General features: G+C 38.2%; 1 protein-coding gene across 5 annotated transcripts in view; it reads left to right on the forward strand.

The window, feature by feature from the left end:
- ASXL3 (ASXL transcriptional regulator 3) overlaps positions 1–20124 on the forward strand; it is a 129524-nt gene that overhangs the window by 99373 nt on the left and 10027 nt on the right. For all 5 annotated transcript variants that reach the window (XM_071737451.1, XM_071737447.1, XM_071737449.1 and 2 more), the window contains 3 exons: positions 11487–11583; positions 12061–12166; positions 16948–18901. In XM_071737451.1, coding sequence (XP_071593552.1) covers positions 11487–11583; positions 12061–12166; positions 16948–18901 — 2157 coding nt within the window. The remainder of the gene's footprint in view (positions 1–11486; positions 11584–12060; positions 12167–16947; positions 18902–20124) is intronic.

Raw genomic sequence — 20124 nt, forward strand, 5'->3', positions numbered from 1 at the left:
TGTGTCAATTGAGATGCGCTCCAGTATGTAGTCTTGTACCCAGCTTCTTCAAAAGGTTATAGGTCCTCTGTAGGTTTTGGGTTGTATGTGCCCAGAATGTGTTTGTATGAATAACTTTAGGACACCTCTGGGCATCTCAAAAAATAATTGGTTGTCTGTGCATAGGCCATAGAGCTCTTCCAAAGCTGGCTTAGTGTTTGAATCCTTAGCTGTTCTTACCACCTTCTTTAGGTACAGCTGATACACGTGCTGTATACATATAGATAGCAGGTATAATTTTGCAGTTTTCCTTTTCACTTCTCTGTATCTATTAACAGTTCTGAAACATTCAAAACTTGACATTTAACAGCCTAGTCTATCAAGCCCAGATGATATGAATACATTAAGTAATATTCAGCTCCTTGCTTCTTCAAGGGTGAGATCTTACTCTTTTGTTGTTGTTATTAGTTATGTTATGTACCTCGGTGCAGCAGATTTGTGGTGAAGATGGATGAAAAAAAAAAACCAGCATGAACATTAGCTTTGTCTCTGTATCCCTCTATTTTTTCTTTTATGTTGCACAGTGGACTAACCTTTTCTTTCATCATCCTCTTGCTCCTAATGTACTTATAGTATTATTTCTTTTGGAGTTTGATGTGTCCCTTGCCAACTGTGTTTAATTTTGGCCCATTATTCTATGTTCTGATGGTATTCTTGCTTAGTAAGTTGACCTCATTTCCATTCCCTTCATGCTGTGAGATCAACAGTGAGGTCCTAACTAAGACAATGTGGCCTCATTGTACAATCCCCATTATTCCTTTGCAGGAGGCTTTGCACTCCATGTGCTCAGCATTGTTTATTTTAAAAACCATGAGGTTTCTTTAACTCCTTTTTCACTAGCACCACATTCTTGTGGATTTTCCCAAGTAATTCTGCATTTATGAAAGTATGGCTATTTTTTTATTCTGTTGTCATTTCTTCTTTATTTTTTCCCAGATAAGCTTTAATCTTACATGTTACTAACAGTCACTTGAATTATCAGATCTTCATTTTGCTAATTAAGTCAAAATGTTGATTGCCAACTAAATCTTCCAAGTGCCCCCTATGTACCATTTGTAGTTCTTGCACTAATGTTCAACCATAAAAGACTGAGATAAATGTACCACTGTGGTCATGTTGGCCCCTTCTTTAACCCCTTCTTTAATAATAAACTTGCTTTTGCAGTGGGCCACAGAAGATGATTTTATTTGGTTTGATTTGCCCATATTATTGGGCCATGTACATAAATACAATATTCAAATTTTGGAGGAATTGGCAAGTCTGTCTTTACAACAAGTTCCTTTCCTCCGTGAGGGCTGTTTTCCGTCTTTTCTTATCTCCTCTAAACCTCTAAGCCACCCATGGCATCACCCCATGGGTGAAGATGCCAAATCCATTGCCTATAGCACCTATTAAACCATGGCTCCATTACCAGTGTATGTCTTTCACTGCTTATAAAAACATCAGCAGATCCCTAGGTCTCATGATGAGTCCTACATCCTCCTTGTTGCCTCTGATCCACTCAGTCTTATTTCTGTCTGTGTGCTTAGAGTGAATGTAGGTAGACCTCAGAGTCTAAGAATCAGTGAAATGGGCAGATTTTGCAGGCATCATACCTTCCAAAACCTTAATTGGATCTCTGTTGTCTTCATTCCCCTCTTGCAGTCCCCTTTGGAGGTGGTCCAGCTCTTGGATACTGAGAGCACTGGCTTTTCTCATCTGTTTTTGGGGTTGGTTCCTTCCTTTTTGTAGAACAGGTTGTAATTTTGGGATTACCTTTATCTGTATATAAAGATCATAGGAAGGTTTGGAGGGTTTGGCATGGAGTGAACTTTTTTATTTCCTGATGGTATGCTTGGGTGCTTTGCACTGTTATATCTGAATTTCAAACTTGCCAAACAGTCACACATGTAAAATAGTTACTGGTGCCTGAGACTACCTATTTAAAATTTACGTGCCCATTTAACACATGCTGATCCAAGGGGAAAAGGAAAGTAGTCTTGATGTTCAGTGCAGTAGATCTGGGTCTGTTGTCTGTTGTGTCAGTTTTGTGTGACTGCTTATACATGGGACATTTTGTCCAAATTGTATCTAACTCTGCTCTGTGTGAAAAAAGGGTGTCTTTTTTTTTTAAGTTTTCAGTAGTGAATGAAGAGCTCCATTGCCTTTAGAAATTTGTTGCTGTGGGAATTAATTTGTTCAGTGCTTTTCTTGTTACATTTTCCTGTTGTTGCAATGTGCTACTGCTGTGTAGCTTTCCTGTATTCAGTTTCTCAGCTGCTAGGCACAGAGGGTGGTAGGATTCCCTTCCAAATAAAGCCATCTAAATCTGTATGTCTACGAATGTCTTAACTCCCATTACAGACAATGCAGATCCAGTCAATACCTGAATAAAATGCCTGAAGAGCTACTTATCTTACTGTGAAGTAGATGCCAACTTGCTGGTCAGCCCAATAGTCCTGTAGACTCCACTGACTGCACTGGCTAGACCTCCAGTTACTAAATTTTGAGATTGGAAACCTATGTCACATCCAGACAGTTAAATTAGTTGTTTTAATCTTAAAATTAATTCCAACCAGAAATGCCACCACCCTCCCTTACTTTTTCAGTAACATTTGTATAGAGCTGTAGGGTCTAGGCTTGTATGCCTTACTTTGGCAGTAACTCTATAGAAATAATTATCAGCAAATATTAATCCTTGTAATCAAATGATAGTTTTTAGTGTGAGTCAGGATATTGTTTTTGTTAAGATTGCTAGCAGTCACCCCCTCAAATAATCCCAGAAGCACTTTAAGTGGCCTGAAACCACAGATCACAGGTGGCAAGCACCCAGTTTTGGTGGTGTGCACATATATTTGATAATATCACCTGGGGGACTTGCTAGTGAATGGTGTCATGGTTTAACCCCAGCTGACAGCTACACAGCACCACACGGCTGCTCTCTCACTCCCCTCCAGTGGAATGGAGGAGATAATTGTAAGACCAAAAGTGAGAAAACTCACAGGTTGAGATAAGGATAGTTTGATATGTAAAGCAAAAACTGTGCACGCCAGCAAAGCAAAACAAGGAATTCCTTCTCTCCTTCTCATGGGCAGACAGGTGTTCAGACATCCCCAGGAGAGCAGGGCTCCATCACGTGTAAGGCTGACTTGGAAAGACGAACAGCATCACTCCAGAAGTTCCTCCCTTCTTCTTCTCTCAGCTTTTTATTGCTGAGCATAATGGCATATGGTGTGGAATATCCCCTTGGTCACTTGGGATCAGCTGTCCTAATTGTGTCCCCTCCCAGCTTCTTGTGCACCCCCAGCCTGCTCAGTGCTGGCATGAGGTGAGAAGCAGCAAAGGCCTTGACTCTGTGTAAGCACTGCTCAGCAGTAATGAAAATATCCCTGAATTATCAACACTGTTTACAGCACAGATCTAAAACACAGCCCCTTATCAGCTACTATGGGAAAAATTAACCCTATCCCAGCCGAAACAAACACAATTGAGCCAAACTTATATTTGCTCTTTCTGTCTTCCATTACACATTCTGCTTTGCAAGCCTTGAAAAAGTCTCAGGCCTAAGGTCAGTGTTTTCTATTAATATAGTTAATAGCTACTTATAGCTGCTGTTTACATCTGTATTTGAGTGGCTAAAGTAATCTAAGTAGGCAGCCTATTTTAAAAAAATAGGGACTTTAAAGAGAAGGCAGTTCACTTCTGTTACCACGTGAACCACCAAGCCTGGTCTTAAGAAGTATGAGATCTGTTTTGTGCTGACAAAGACATGATGGCAGGAAAGAACAATGCATCAGACTTCATCATCACCAGAAGGAAGTGAAGGAAATTTATAGGATCAGCAAACATAAGTTTGGACACAGTTTGCCTATCCAATACAATGGATGTGTCAGAAATGAATAGAATTACTCACCAAGGCGTGTGTTAAGAAAATGAATGCTTTCTTTGCCTCCATCTGCATTAGTCAGACCAGCCACCTCCAGGATATTTAACTTCCTGAGTTAGAAGATAAGGACAGAGAGCAGCAAAACCTCCCCCCATAATCAGCTCAAGACCTGCTACAGCACCTGGACAACCACAAGTCCATGGGACCAGATGGGATCCACCTGAGAATATTGAGGGAGCTGGCAGAGGAGCTCACCATGTCCCTGTCATTTACTTATGGTCTTGGTTAACAGTGGGGGTCCCAGATGAGGGGGACCTTGCCAGTGTGAGGCCCATCTACAAGGGCTAGAAGGAGGGTCTGAGGAATTACAGACCCATCAGCCTGACCTTGGTACCTGGAAAAATTATGGAGGGGTTCATACTAAATGCCCTCAACATGGCAAGTGCAGGACAGCCAGGGTTTCAGGCACAGGCAGCATGGGATGAGGATAGGCAGGATGAGGGAAAGACTGTGGACATTGTCTACCTGGACTTTAGGAAAGCTTTTGACACTGTCTCCCTAGCATTCTCCTAAAGAAGCTGTAGGCTTAGGGCACAGACAGGTGTACTCTTCACTGTGTTAAAAACTGGCTACATGGCAGATCCCAGAGAGTTGTTGTCAACAGAGCTAAATCCAGTCGTTGGCTGATCACAAGTGGTGTTCCCCAGGGCTCTATTTTGGGCCCAGTCCTGTTCAATATTTTCATCAATGATCTAGATACGGAGTGCTAGATTGAGTGCTTCCTCAGTAAGTTTGCAGATGACACCAAGTTGGGTGGGAGTGTCAATCTGCACGGGGGGAGGAAGGCTCTGCATAGGGAGCTGGACAGGCTCGATCAGTGGTCCAGGTTCCGTAAAATGAGGTTTCACAGGGCCAAGTGCCAGGTCCTGTACTTCAGTCACAGTGACCCCATGCAATACTAAAAGGCTGAGAGGAGTTGTTGGAAAGCTGCCAAGCAGAAAAGGACCTGGGGATGCTGGTTGATACCTGTCTGAATATGAGCCAGCAGTGTGCCCAGGTGGCCAAGAAGGCCAACAGCATCCTGGCTTGTATCAGGAATAGTGCAGCCAGCAGGAGAAGAGAAATGATCATAACCCCTGTACTCATCACTGGTGAGGCCTCACCTTGAGTGCTGTGTCCAGTTCTGGGCCCCTCACTACAAGAAAGACACTGAATTGCTGGAGGAAGTTCAGAGAAGGGCAACCAAGATGGTGAAGGGTCTGGAGATCAAGCCCTGTGAGGAGAGATGGAGGGAACTGGAAGTGTCTAGCTTGGAGAAGAGGTGACTGAAAGGAGACCTTATTGCTCTCTACAACTACCTGAAAGGAGGTTGTAGAGAGGTGGGTTCTGGCCTTTTCTCTGAAGTGAATAATAATAGGACTAGAGGAAATGGCCTGAGAGGTTTACACTAAACATTAAGAAGAAAAGCTTACTATCACTTTCTAGTATGTTAAGTAGCAATTTTTAATCCTTTGGGGATTTAGTGGAGCAAGAGAGCACCTGGGATGCTACAAACGTAACGGTTGATATTCTTTTTGCATTTAGGTTGAGAGGGGTTATTTCATGCTGAATACTTTAGGTAGCAAATGTAGAAGCCCTGCTTAAAGAGTCTGATCTTCCTTATGTATCCTTTACTGTTAGTGGAAACAGAGGAGCTCTTCCAGAGTCATGATGCAGAGTACCTAAATTAAGCATTTCTGTGTACTGGGACTCAAAGAGTTCTGTTTTTTGGAGAGAGTTCCCCTTAGTATTAATTTTGGGAAGTAAGGTTGGAATACAGATAGTGGTCTTCTCTGCCAGTTCACCAAAGTGTTTGCCTTTAGAAAATCAGTCTAAGATTTAGAAAATCACCACTAAGGTGGTGTATCTTGAGATGCTACACTTGTACAGTATGTTCCTCACAGGTCAGTTTTATGCCATTGGCCAGTACTGGAGAATCACATTTGTTCCATGTTATAAAACGGTAGTGGTGTCTCTCCACATCCATGAGTAAAATGAAATATTTCCTTTGTGCTGCTAAATTTTTCATTTTTAATATTTTGAAGGCTTTAATGCAAAACTGTCTTAAGGTATTTTCTTTTATCTTCTAACTTTTGAGCATAATTCCTATACATACCTTTGGGAAAGGCTGAATTATAGGACTGTTCCTCCCCCAAGCTAAAATATAAAAGCACAAAAGAAGGCTAGTAGCAGTTTGCAGAAAGCATATAATTGTTTGAGTGGTACTAGACACTTAATCTGGATGAATCTTCACTTATCTCACTGATTTTTTTATTTAATTTTGTATTGTGAGGTATTATGGTCGCACATCAGCTTTCATGTAAGAAATACATTATACTACACAGGAGCTACAAATAGTGGATCTTTAGAGGTCTTCTAAATACATTAGGAGAATTTTGAATCACTTGAAACAGAGAGGAGAATAATGCATTTGCTAATTCCTTGAATTCAAACATTCTCACCAAGATCAAAAAACCTACCAGTATACACCTATGCAGTACTTGCTGTATCCCTACTAAACCACCAGTGTGCATCTTCAGGCTGAGCTGCAAAAATAAATGTGCCTTGTTGTCAGAAGAAAATTTTCTGGAACTTGAAGGAAAGTAATTGAAGTAGTTGCTCATGAGAAGATGACTCAGCTAAGTGTTTGACACTTGCTGGTGGTACAGACAGATGTTAGGTTCTAGCAGATATGTTTTGAGGTTGGGTGGATTTTTTGTTTGCTTTTGATAAAAAGAGTAACTTTAAAATGCCATTTTTAATTCTTCACAGAAGTATTAATTAGAAAGCCTAATTCTACCATTGTGCTTAATTAGAAAAATGGAAATTTAAAGCTCAACAGGATAAAGCATACGTTCTCCGAGACATATTTGTTGTTCCAGCTCATTAGCACACTTGTCTCTGTTGTACAGCATTTTTTACATACCATAAAAATTAATAGTGTACTTAAAAATTGCTTTATTGACATGTTTCTTCAAATTCTAATTAAGATCTAGTGATTAGTTACGGGAATTCTGTCATCAGAGCACAAAGAAATAAAAACACCCTTTGTCCTCAGAATTCTCAGTTTCCACTTTAACTTTTTGACCTAGGTGAAGGTGCATTCTTTGGGTGAGGTAAGAAAAGGAGATTTCAGTAGAGTTTGTTAGCTAATATTGTAGGAGGAAGACCTCTTCAACTCTCCAGGTTTAACAGAGCAAAAAAAACGTCATCCTGTTTCACTTGAATAGTGTATTGAAAAAAGGACTGAAATATCTTTCTTAGTGGTGGTGTTTCTTTTAGACTGATGAAAAACAACTAGATGTAACATTGCTCATTTTGTGTCTGTTCTAATTTCTTCGAACTTTTTTCCCCTCCGGAAAAATCTCTAAATGAAGCAAAAATAGCTAAATTTTTGAACTTCATGTTAGTTTAGAATCATAAAATCATAGAATGGTTTGGGTTGGAAGGCACCACAAAGATCATCTACTTCCAACCCCCCCTGCTATGCACAGGGACACCTCCCACTAGACCAGGTTGCTCAAGGCCCCATCCAACCTGGCCTTGAACACTTCCAGGGAGGAGGCAGTGGCAACTTCCCTGAGCAGCCAAAACTCCCAGGACAACCTGTGCCAATGTCTTACCATCCTCGTAGTAAATAATTTCCTCCTAATATCTAATCTAAATCTCCCCTCTCAAGTTTGAAACCATTGCCCCTTGTCCTCTCACTACACACCCATGTAAAAAGTCCTACCCCAGCTTCCTTGTGGGCCCCTTGAGGTATTGGAAAGCTGCTATAATGTAACCTTGGAGCCCCTTCCTCTCCAGGCTGAACAACCCCAACTTCCTCAGACTATCATTTCCTCATAGATGTTTTCTGTTTAGTATTTTCTTTTTGTAACATTTAGAAAATTTCTGTCTCATTCACTTCAGCTCTTTAGCCATTATGACTTTCTTTAGCTTTTTTGTCTTTTTCTCTTTGAGCTTTAACTGATTAAATAAATTCTTCCTGATTCATTCTCGTCCCCTTCCTCCCCTCCCCCAGTTTTATTTTGATTTCAAATTACTGAGCAAGTTTGGCAGAGTAATTGGGTCTGGCTAACTCAATTTCCTCCAATTTTCCATCGGTATATCTCTTACCCTCAATTATGTGTACAAAGATCAGATAACCACAGAATGGTTTGGACTGGAAGGGACTTCAACCTTTCTTCTAGTGAGCAGGGACATCTTCAACTAGATCAGGTTGCTCAATACCCCGTCCAGCTTGACCTTGAAAATTTCCAGGGATGGGGCTTCTGCTGTAAGAATAATGACTACTTTTATGCATCACTCCATAGTGTTTAAGCCTGAAATAATGCTTTTGTGTGATGGTAAAATAGATCACTGGAAGCTTTTGCACTAGTTTATTAGTTTGTTTCCACCTTCTTTATCATTATATGCCTTTCTGTCTAGATTTTGGCTGTTCCAGCTACTTAGGTCCCATGATCACAGCTCTTGGGGAATGTCGTCCTCTGCCAGTTCATCAAAGAGGCAGTGGCTATCGTGAACTTGGCACGAGCTTTGTCTTGAATTTGTTCTTTGTACTTTTCATAACTTAAGCATCTTTAGCATCAAATTTGCAATCTTGTGAATATAGCACCCTGATACTTGTAAGCTGCTACACTTAATAACTGAACTGATCAGTGCAATGTGCGTGTTTTCCAATGCAGTCCATAAGTGATCTGTTGTTCCACTGCTAATTAGCCGATACTAATTTTTCTTCTTAAGTAACCCATTGTGATATTCCCATTCCCCCTTTCTGCTATTCCTCTGATTCCCCCCACATTCCCCGCACCCTCTTATTTCTTCCACAGGTACTTAAAACCTGGTGTTTTTTCTTACCCACTAAGAAGAACTAATGAACTTTGCCTGTGGCCCTGCTAATGTTAGCATTCTGCTCTGAAGTTCCATCCTGTACTTTTGTCTCAGGTGGACTGGTTAACGTTGGCTTTTGATTGAGCCTCTTTCTAGCATTTAACTTAGGGGTTGCACTTTATTTTTCTTACCTTAAGAGGAATTGAGCACCCAAAAACTTGGCGTTTTTTCCAAATAAATTAGCCAGTAGAAGATTCAGTAACTCTTCCTACAAAGCTTGCTTTTCTCACCTCCTTAAAAACAGCAGGGTTAGAATGAAGCTAATAATGTTCTTCTTCTATTCACATGGTAATATAACTTGGCAGTCTTCATCATGATCTTGATTTATGCAGCCTAGTGACATGGCTCAATCACACATGGCTACAGTTTCATATTATGTTTAATGCAATCTGAAAGTGGATTGCTTCTGAAAAGTGGCATTCTCTTTCCACCTCTTGCTGTACATTACAACTTTGCATGACACCTTAGAGTAAGTTGGATCATCATTCTGATTTAACTGAAAATTATTGTCTGCAAATTGTTACTTTCCTATGAGATTTATTGAGCTGGCTGGTGGGATGGCTACACTGTTTTTGCCATCAGCTGATCAATGGAGTTTCAGGAGGACCATGCCTTTCAGAGCTAGCCTGCATTTAAGTGAGTTTAAATATGATAAGAACAATTTCCTCTCTGTATTGTTCATTTCTGTCAGGCTTAGGGATAACATCTTGAATTTACTGGAGTTTGGAATAGAACCTGGGCTGACACAAGTGGCTGTTACTATTTCATCTCCTTCTGTGTAGAAATTAATGGTCACTTCATCACCTTTCTCTGAGAAACAGTTGTTTATTTTGTAACTTGTGACTCTGCTTTGTAATTTCTCACCTTACTGCTTTAGAAAATCATGTAAGTAGTGTTTTTCCACCATATATTGGGTTGTTTGTTCAGATGCAAAAAAAAAAGTGCACTTGTATCTAAAAATCCTACTTTAATCAGTCAGTTCTGGAATTTAAATACTTGATTTGTCAAGAAAGAGGATAACGTGGCATACCAGTTTGCTTTATACAATAAGTACATGTTCTTTATGGTCCTTCTCTTGTCTCACTGACTTTATTTTCTTTCTGATTATGCTGCATATTTCAGTGTCTTTCTAGTTTTCTCCAGTTTCAGCATTACTCATAGCCTATCTGTAATTCATGCACGTGTTCCCTAAAACACACCATGAGAGACATAGAAGCATTTTATTTCAGTTGAAAGCAAAGCCTGTGACTTGTTGGCAAAACAATGTGATATATCTGGAAATCACAGGCAGCAGTACTGTAGGTTCATATCCTGCTGAGGGACTCTGACACCTTTGCACTATTTTCTTGCTGTAATCGAATGCCTTTGGCATTGCCTGTTTTACAGAGTCCATGCTCATCAATCTGCTTGTCTTTCTGCTACTTTACATCTTTCTGATTTACTCCTATGAGATAATTGTGGGACAGGATGTCACCTAGGCAATGAGTAAAGCAGCAAAGACTGTTCTGAAATAGAGCCAGCATTATCGGTGAAATACTGTGAGAGTGCTGGTATAGTGAAATATTCAGTGAGAGAGATACAGCTAGATATCCTAAAATGCTTCTGACACATTACTTTCTTTCTGTTTCCAATATGAAACAATCACTGTGAATTAGAGCATATTTTGTAGCCAAAACTTGTGTTGATATGCTGGAAAATGTGCAGGATTTAGATAGATCACAAGTGGTGTTGTCAAACATTTGTCTCTTAGTTACCTTAAAGGATGATAAATAGTGAGAGGTTGTTCTAGCAACATTAACTCTTCACCCATTTCCCTTCTATAGCCATTAATTTGCTAGTTTCTTTTTATTGTCTGTATACTTATTATGCTAGAGGTGCTACTGCTAATTTGCTTATATAATTTCTTTTCCAAGTTATTAAAATTCCTTCAATAGTGAGGCATGTCGTCACAACCTGACAATAAGCATTATATTTTATGATTAAAAGAAGCACGATAGTTAAATTGCTTTTAAAAATTATTGTAGAAACTAATGTGATTTAGACTTCTAATGGTGTTTTGACAGATGTAGAAAGCAAAAGTAATTATAATGTTCTTCCACAGTTTTTCTTGCTGATACGTATAAAATTATGTGTTTATATAGTTTTAGTTAGTAGTGCTGAGCTAACACCAGCTCTTTTGTTAAGGTTACCTGTCATCCACTCTTATGCCAGCATATTAGCTAATAGTGTGCTAGGTTTATTTAAAACCAGCAATGTTACTGCCTTCATTACGTTTAATTAATTTGTTTTGTACCGTATTCCAGGCAGATGCACAAGTGCAATAATGGTCTTGATTTTTGATTGTGTACAATAGCTTTAGACGTAGGCTCAACACAGAGGGCTGTGATTAAAACACATCCATCAGTTGTAAACTGAGTTATTGTCAGTAATACTGATGACTGAAAAAAGCACACTGATTCTGGCTTATAGCCCCCTTGCATTTACAGTAACAGCTAAAATGAAAATGCTGTTTCAGTGATGTTAGGTAATTTTCTTTGTTATTCCCACTCCCTATCTGTACCCATTCCCCTTAATTGAAACTCTGTTTTTACATGATCTTAGCTGAAGCTATTTCTGACACAATCTTTTGCCACCATCGCTTATTTTCTAGATGGGAAGCGATGGAGTTTTGCGCCTCAGTAGCTCTGCTCTAAATAATGAATTCTTCGCATATGCAGCACAAGGGTGGAAACAGCGACTGGCAGAAGGTAACTCTGCTTGTTCTCAGATTTACCAAAGGTTAATTGTTTTTATGAATAATGTCTCTGTTTCAACATTCAAGAAATGCTTTTAAAGTAGAAAGTGTTATACAGCAGTAATTCAGCGAAAAAAAAAAAAAAAAAAAGAACTGCTGATTCCATTTTGAATTTAGTGTACATTTTTACAGCTTGCTGTGGCAGCTTAATTTGACAGCTTAAAAAAACAGAGCTTTTTCATCACCGAAAGCCTTGGGAACATAAATGTGTGCAACTAAATCCCACCAATTACTTTTGAAATAGTGATGTTATATGGTAAATTAAATCTTTCTACGTCACACTTCTGTTTTTCATTCTCTTAATTTGAAATTCTTGGATGACTGTGGTAGAAATCACTGTATGTCATCTTTGTATTGGTAATTTGTAATTACCCCATATTAAGCTAATCCTTGACAAGTTTTATTCAATATGTTAGTATTTTTTTTTTAGGGGAATTTACACCAGAAATGCAGTTGCGCATCAGGCAAGAGATTGAAAAGGAAAAGAAAACAGAACCTTGGAAAGAAAAATTCTTTGAAAGGTTTTATGGTGAAAAGTAAGTATTGAAGCAAATAAAATACTTTTTTTATTTTCTTTTTGAAGGAAATGAAAATAAAATTGTCTGCTTCACAAATCATAGTCATATGCTGTAAAAGTTAATAAACCAGTTATCAAAGGCAGTCATTCTCCAGTGGAAGAAGTTGTGGGTAGAATTATAGCAGTGTGTCTACACTTGAATTAGAATTGAATTTTTTAAGGTTTGTAACTCATCCAAAAGAATTAATTCCAAGAAGAACTTCAGACCCAAGGCTCAAGCATGTATTTTCTAATACAGTTTTTAAAGACAGCATTAGGGCAGTTCTTCCCTCTTGCAAAATATACATACAGCTTCTACAGACTAAAAGACAAAATTTCTGTAGTATACTTTATCTTGTTTTTTCTAAGATGCTGCAAAGTTTCTAAAATCAAATAGTGGGTTTTTTTTTTGTTTGACTGACATGGCCCTTTGCAGGAGTAGAATATACAACACAGAAGAAATTCTGGCTACAGGCAAAAGAAAGAGACAATGACTAGGCTAATTTTACAAGTAAGATGCAAAGAATACATGAATTCCCTTTAACTAAGTAAAATTAATTAGATATTATTACTCCAAGTGCACAACTAGGGCAAGTCAGCACAATTTCATTGATGATGATACAGAGATGGCATTCTGCAGCAGATGAAGATTCAGTTCTTCTCATATATTTTAAAAAGTCAAGACTCTTTCTTTTAAAAAAAATTGCTTTATGAAGTTAATCCATCAATACTTAGAATTACATCATAGATTTTAAAAATGCTAAGTATTAAAAATGCTAATAAATATAAATTATAAACTAATTCTTTAAAAGTTACTGACATTTTAAAATTAATTTTTGAGGTCTGTTTTAATGGAATTTATGCATAATAATTAGCAGATTAAAATGTGCCATGACAACCATCATCATATGAGGTGTTTAAGTTTTGTTGTTAGATGTTTTTTACTGAGGAAATCCAGGGCACAGGGAACACTTAATGTAAGTGATTAACTTAAACATTAAGACATTAACTAAAGGGTTTGTGCAGTAGGAATGCTACTTTTCACAATCTACTGCTTTGGAGCATTGGGGAATATAACAAAGACAAGACAGCAAATGGACAGATCCTTTTTAATACTCTCTTTTGCACATCCTTGCTAGGTGCTTTTTCCCAGTATGAGTATTATTTCTATACCACTTTATCTTTACGTATAATGGACATTCTAGGGCACTAGTATGGCAGAGTTTCTTGTTGTCATGTACTTAATTTCTTACTTAACAGCTCTGAGGCCTCAGTGTAGTCCATGAGTTGATCCCTTTAGTATAAAAATATTAATTAGGTTTTTAGATAAGGAATATAATGGCTTTTCATTATGCATGTCAAGAGAAGAGTCAGTTACATAAAGGGCTATGTAAGTTATTGCCACAGGGACTTCCACAAGAAGTAGGAGTTTAGTACCAGCAAAGCACGAGCACCTCACTTTAGCTGAAGCCTGTTCCTCAGTCATAAATGACTGTCATGCACACAGAGAGTGATACTCATAATTTTACAGAGCCAGCAGTCCTGCTGTGCTAGCTGAATACTGGACACTATAATGGTTGGCAGATAATTACTCAGTCTGCAGTGATACGTGTCATTTGGGCTGATAGGTTCCTGACATCAACATTGTTATGCAAAATGTCATGTTGCACATAATTTCCATTTTTTACTGCAGTATTGAATCTGGTCCCCCCTGCCTTTTCTCCATCTTCTGTTGTTTCACTTGAATTCTTCTTCCTGGCTGTTAAGTTGGCAGATTCTATTTCTTGCTCCTTGGCCAGACTGAAGTACTTTTTCTCATTATTTACTTTATTTTTTAAAGTTTCCTGAGCTGTTTCTCCCATGCACTGTCTACAAAATGGATCTCTCTTGCAGCCTAACATGCTCACTTTACAGCCAATGGTATTGTTCTCTGACTTTGATCTTTTAATACTCCATAAGTAAATTCAAGTTTCAACATACAGAGAAGGACCATTAATAGGTGCAGAGTCTTTGTAGACATCTTTACACACTCCACAGTTCATTCAAAGGCTTTAGAGTGCTTCTTCCATGTTGGCTCTACACATTATTTTTCCTGTGTTGTCTCTTATCTGTACACAGGGTGTTTATCATGGGACTGTCAGTTGTAGTTTACTTCCATCCATTTATGTTCTCTTTCCACTTCCTCAGGGTTGTTCATTTTTTCTCTCTGACTTTCTTAAAAAAAAAAAACAAACCAAAAACAACTTCGTTCTGTACTCATTTATCTAGGATCAGCTGATGCATGTTGCCAGAAATCCATGTTCTTCTGGCTTGTTGCCCCAGGATTGCAAGGAATTGTAGTATATTGTCTCAATATATTTCTTTTCCCACTCTTGAGAGTTACATGTCAGAACAGCACTGCTAGCTCACTACGTCAAAGCTTTAATTTTGGACAGACCTCCTCTAAATTTAATTGTTGATTTAATACTTTTTTCCTAATTTTTTTTAACATTTTCCCTGATACTACAGTCAGTATCCATACATCATTGAGTATCTGGTTTTTTTCTCTTTATTTGATGACTGCACTTACTTTTGAATCCTGTCCTTAGTGCTTTCACCTATGGCCGTTTACTGCTGTGCTCGCTTTTTTGTGCTGTTTTGCAAACTTTGGGTGTCTCTAAGGAAGAAGGCAGACCAGTTTTTCATCTTGCTATCTGAGATTACCTTATACATGCTGCTCTTAATCTTTCTCCTTTTGAAAGCCTTTTTCTTCACTGTAGTATCTTCTTCAAGACAGTAGTATTTCTAATAAAGCAAAGACACTATTAAGATTCAGTACGTGCTCTGCTGTCTTAATATTGCATTATCTTCTTTTTCTTACACTTCTTCATCTTCAATATATGTTGCTAGAAAGCTTGGATTTGTGTTGTGTCCTTGTGATATTTGCATCCGTGTTTTATCTTGTCCTTCATTCCTTTATTGAAATAACTTTTGCTCATTTCATAAAATTATATGATGGTTTGGGTTGCAAGGGACCTTTAAAGTCATCTAGTTCCAACCTCCTTGCATGGGCAGGGACAGCATTCAGACAAGGAATTTTAGGGGGAGAAAGTTACCCAAGCCTAGATAAACTAAAATTACAACCTAAGCTTAGACTACAGAGAAACCTATAGTCTATATAGAAGACAGATGCATCTTCTGAAATACATTAAATGCAGGAGATGTAAATTTGCTGTTCTAAATTACTCTCTAGACAGTCCTTATTCAGTATATCGGTGTCATGGGGAGATGTACACATTGAGTGACCTGTAGTGAGGGACTAATAATTACCCTGAGAGTGCTTTCTAGGGTACCAGTTCTAGGCTGGGTTATTTTTTTTTTTTTTTGTATTTACACCTATCATTGTAATGCATCTGTTCAGGATTTTTAAAATGTGCAACCACAGATTTGAGGGTTTTTACATGTCTGTACTATCCTTCAATATACACTGGCCTTTATAATCTTTGTATCCTTTGGCTGCCCATGGACAATTTACCTTGTTTACATAATTTCTGAGTATCTTTTATACTTGCTTGTTTCTTTATTATTCTGTGGTTTTTTGTTAAAATGAGAACAAAGATCAAATGAAGATCCTTAAAACCATAAAATATCTTTTAAGGTGTCCAATACAGCTATTGTGTATTTTCTATAACGATGGAATTGCTGAGGCACAAAGTCTGGTTGGAAAATCATACTAGAGATGCTGAACACCTGTATTGGCACTGTCCTAAAAAGTAAATGAGGATGTCAAAGCACACATATTTACTAAAATAACCTTTTTTTTTCCAGCCCTTGAGGGTTTTTTTGTTGTGAGTGTTTTTTAATTCTCTGAATGTAATAAAACTTGTTTAAGCTAATAATTTCAGTACCAAAAATAAAATCTTCAGAAGAAAAGTATACATAGGAATGGTTCCTTTGTAATTAATCCCTGCATAGATTAGAAATGTTTGTCTTTTTAGCTCCATAAGAACATTAGACATTTTTTATTTGTAGTGAAATTGAATTTTGATAGTATATGGACAGATCTGTTTACTTAGAACTAGTTTTTATCTTAAATTAAGTATTTCCTTTGCTGAAAGAATGGAGCCAAACCACACAACCTGTCAACTGAGGTCTCTGTAATTGGCTTGAGTTTTAAAGGGAGGCTGAAGTAGAGTTATTTTGATTTTCATCATAAATTTGAAAAGACTGTCAAATTACAAAACTGAAACACATGCTTTGCCTTGTAAGTTTTAGGTGCAGGTTTTTCTTTAATGTGCAGCATTTAAGACAGATGTCTGGCTGACTTGACCATAAATGCAGGTATAAGAGGGAAAAGAGGGTTTTCCTTTAGAAACACCACTGACAGAAGAAGTTGTGCATATCTTCTGCAGTGTACATTGTATTAGCATCACAGTGCTGTGCTGGTATATAAAAAAAAGCAACCAACCAAATAGTCACAGAAATCAAAACAAAGTATGACTCACAGTGAATCTATGTAATTTGCTTTATGTTTTATTAAAGTTCCAAGTAGTTAAAAAATGAATAATAGATTATTTATTTTTTAAATAGTTAAGTTTTTTAACAGTGGTAAGAAAAATTGGGTAGTTGGGTTTCCAAAATGTGTAAAACCATATATAAATTAGGTAGCCACAACTTAACTAAACCACTGTTTTCGTCTTTTACTTTTTGCAAGTAAAAGAAAGACATCCTTTATCATCCCTGTGGTGAAAAAACCTTTTTAATTTGTGTGTTTTTATTTAGATTGGGAATGTCAAGAGGGGAATCAATGAAACTCACTGCAGGGCAGAATAATGATGAAGATGAAAGCAATTCTTTGTGTGGATCTTCTGGCCCTCCTGGTCCTTCTAAGAAAGCAACCTTTGAGGACCAAGAGGAGAAAGGTGCTAAAATTCCACCTGTACCAGAGAGAGATTATTGTCCATCTCTTTGTAGTATGGAACAGGTTCCTGTCAAGGATCCGTCAGCAGACTCAGAGGATATATTGATACCTGAAGAATCAGTCATTCAGGAGGAGGTTGCTGAAGAGGTTGAGACAAGTATTTGTGAATGCCAAGAGGAGAACCATAAAACAGAACATGAGTTTTCTGAGGAGTCAGTAAGTCCAACTGGCACAAATGAAGAAACAGAGTCAGTACAGCTTGTAGACAGCACTGAGTCCTGTGTCGTGATGAATGATGTAACTGATACAGTATCTCACATTGAAATTAAAGTGGAGTTGAAGTCAGAATGCCCTCAGGAGGAGATGTCAGTTGTGATAGATCAGCTGGAGGATTGCATATCACCAGCACGATCAGCTTCATCCACAAACTCTGTCAGTGATACAGCAGAGAAGGATTTGGAGTCTGCAAAGGAGTTAATTGCATCAGAAATGCAAAATGCTGCTCTGCAAGGCCCCCTGTTCACTGGTGGAGGCATTACAGTGGATATGGAGCTTCAAAGTGACCCTGAGGAACAACTGTCTGAGAATGCTTGTATTTCTGAAACTTCCTTTTCCTCTGGAAGTCCAGAAGGACCGTGTGTTTGTATTGCCTCTCCTGGAGGAGACACTCAGTCGACTTCTGAGGAACCCTGTACTCCAGCATCTCTTGAAACAGCTTGCTCATCTGAAGTGTCAAGTACTGAAAACATTGAAGGTGATAATCAGCAAAAGGCCAGTGATGAAAACTTGAACACACTTTTAATGTCAGAAATCTCCCCAATGTCCACCTCACCTGTAGCCTCAGAAGCATCTCTGATGTCAAATTTACCTTTAACATCAGAGGCATCACCAGCTTCTAATTTACCTTTAACATCAGAAACTTCTCCAATGTCTGATTTTCCTTTAGCATCAGAAACATCTTCAGTATCTTCTGTTCTTCTAACTTCTGAAACATCTGTGGCAAATAGTTTGCCTCTTCCATCAGAGACATCTCCAGTTTCTAATTCGCCAAGCAATGAAAGAATAATTCTGCAACAAAGAAAATCACCATGTTTGTTGGAAGACTCCCTTCCCACACTGAAGGAGGAAAGTTCTACCATTCCTAAAGTGGTTCAAGAAGAGAATCTTGTTGTTCAGCCAAAGCATCTTCAGAGTGCCCCTGAAAATATGAAAGTTGGTCCACTAGCAATTATACCTGATCCTTCAGTATTGGAAGAGCCCCAGAGCAAAAACCTCAGTCATCAACCGTGTAAATCACATTCTGAAATTGAGAAACCCTACATTGCATCCATTCCAGAACATTCTCCTCCAGAGATGATCAAAATTAAAAACCACAGTGTTCAGCAAAGAGGTGACAAGAAAGGTGCACTCTTGCCATCAGAGGTAGCTGTCTTATCAGAAGGATCAGTTGGTAAAAATATTGAAATGCTTCCATCAAAGCTGCATGATAAACTATATACCTCATCTCTAGAGAAAGCTGCATTCCCTGAAGGGGGCAGAAGTAAATCTCACAAACTAACAGGCAGCACCCAAAGCCGCCTGGAGACTTCACATTCTTCCAAGTCATTAGAACCCACAAAATCACCTGAAATGAGGAATGAAAGTAGAGACCCAGAGATTCCAAAGAGGAAAACAGCAGAACAGCACAGTTTTGGAATCTGCAAAGAGAAGAGAGCTAGAATAGATGATGATCAGCCTAACCGTAGTGCTTCCTCATCAAGTCCATCTGAGAAAGATCAGCCACCCAGAGAAGAACCCCGAGTTCCACCCCTTAAGGTACAGTAATGAATAAACAGGCTGACTTGAAACCTGAAAGTTTATTATCTCCCTCCTGCTGACAGCATGTAGTCATTGGTGTGCTTTTTGTGAAGATGTGAGCGGTATTTCCACTGAAAGTTTCACTTTCCTATTACATTCCTACCACGCCCAGTTATTTCTGGTAAAAATATACCTATAGTGGTTCACTCCATGTCTTAACTACAAAATTGCTTTTTTGTGAGGGAAGGTTGTCCAAGATCTATGCCGTAATATATTTCAAGAGCTTCCCCATCATTTACACAGTACTAAGTATTTTTCTAATTGTCCATGCATATTATTTGCTCATTCTCCTATGGGTGACTTCTCTAGCACACATGAATAGTAAATTTTACCATATCCAATGCTAAGAAAAACAACCAGAGCCTTAATCCAGGAAGAGTATGTGTAGTCAGAGTAGCTGGAAGATCCCACTGTAAGCCCAGGGCTTGGGGTAGGCTAAAGAGTTCTTTGTAGAAATAATTGGAAAGAAAAACCTGGCTACCAGAGGGACGTATCTAATTGATATATGTATAGATATCTTTGTTAATGGCAAAGCAAAAGGTAAAAAAGATACACCAACTAACCAAACACTTTTGTGTGTATCATTCTGCTATGTAAGAAAGTTAATTCCGGTTGAAAATGTTTTCTTTTCTTCTAACAGAGAGGTCTATAGATTTAGATAAATATAGACTCAGAGTTTTGACCCTTTTAATTTTGTACATGATGACATGAGACAAGTTTTAGATTCAATTTGCTGACCTTAAGCCATTTACTTTGCAATGCTAGTTCCTGACTATTCAGAAATGCCCTTTTCTGCATTTATTTTTAACTGCTGCAATCACTGAACATTGTTAATATGGCCAGGAGGGCAAATAGACTGTTTTAATCACTAGTGCAGCAGCATATTTCAACTAATTATTTTTATGAGCAGTGATGCAATTGGAAATTAGCCTGTTTTGAGTTTAGTGGTATTCTTTCATATTTGGAAGGTCTCTAGCTAGCCAAATAAATTCTAATCACTCTCCAAGCACAAAGGAAAATAGATTACCAAGGAATAAAAAAGGCTCATGGCTATAGCAATAAAAATAATAAAGCACTCAGAGCTTTAGTAGTTCTGTTGATGCAAAGGGGATAGTGAAAAAATGTGCTACTGATACAGAAAGCAAAATGTTTTAAAGTAATTGTGAGTTTGTGATATTCCT

This window comes from Heliangelus exortis, chromosome 2 (genome assembly GCF_036169615.1).
Source record: "Heliangelus exortis chromosome 2, bHelExo1.hap1, whole genome shotgun sequence".
Lineage (NCBI taxonomy): Eukaryota > Metazoa > Chordata > Aves > Apodiformes > Trochilidae > Heliangelus > Heliangelus exortis.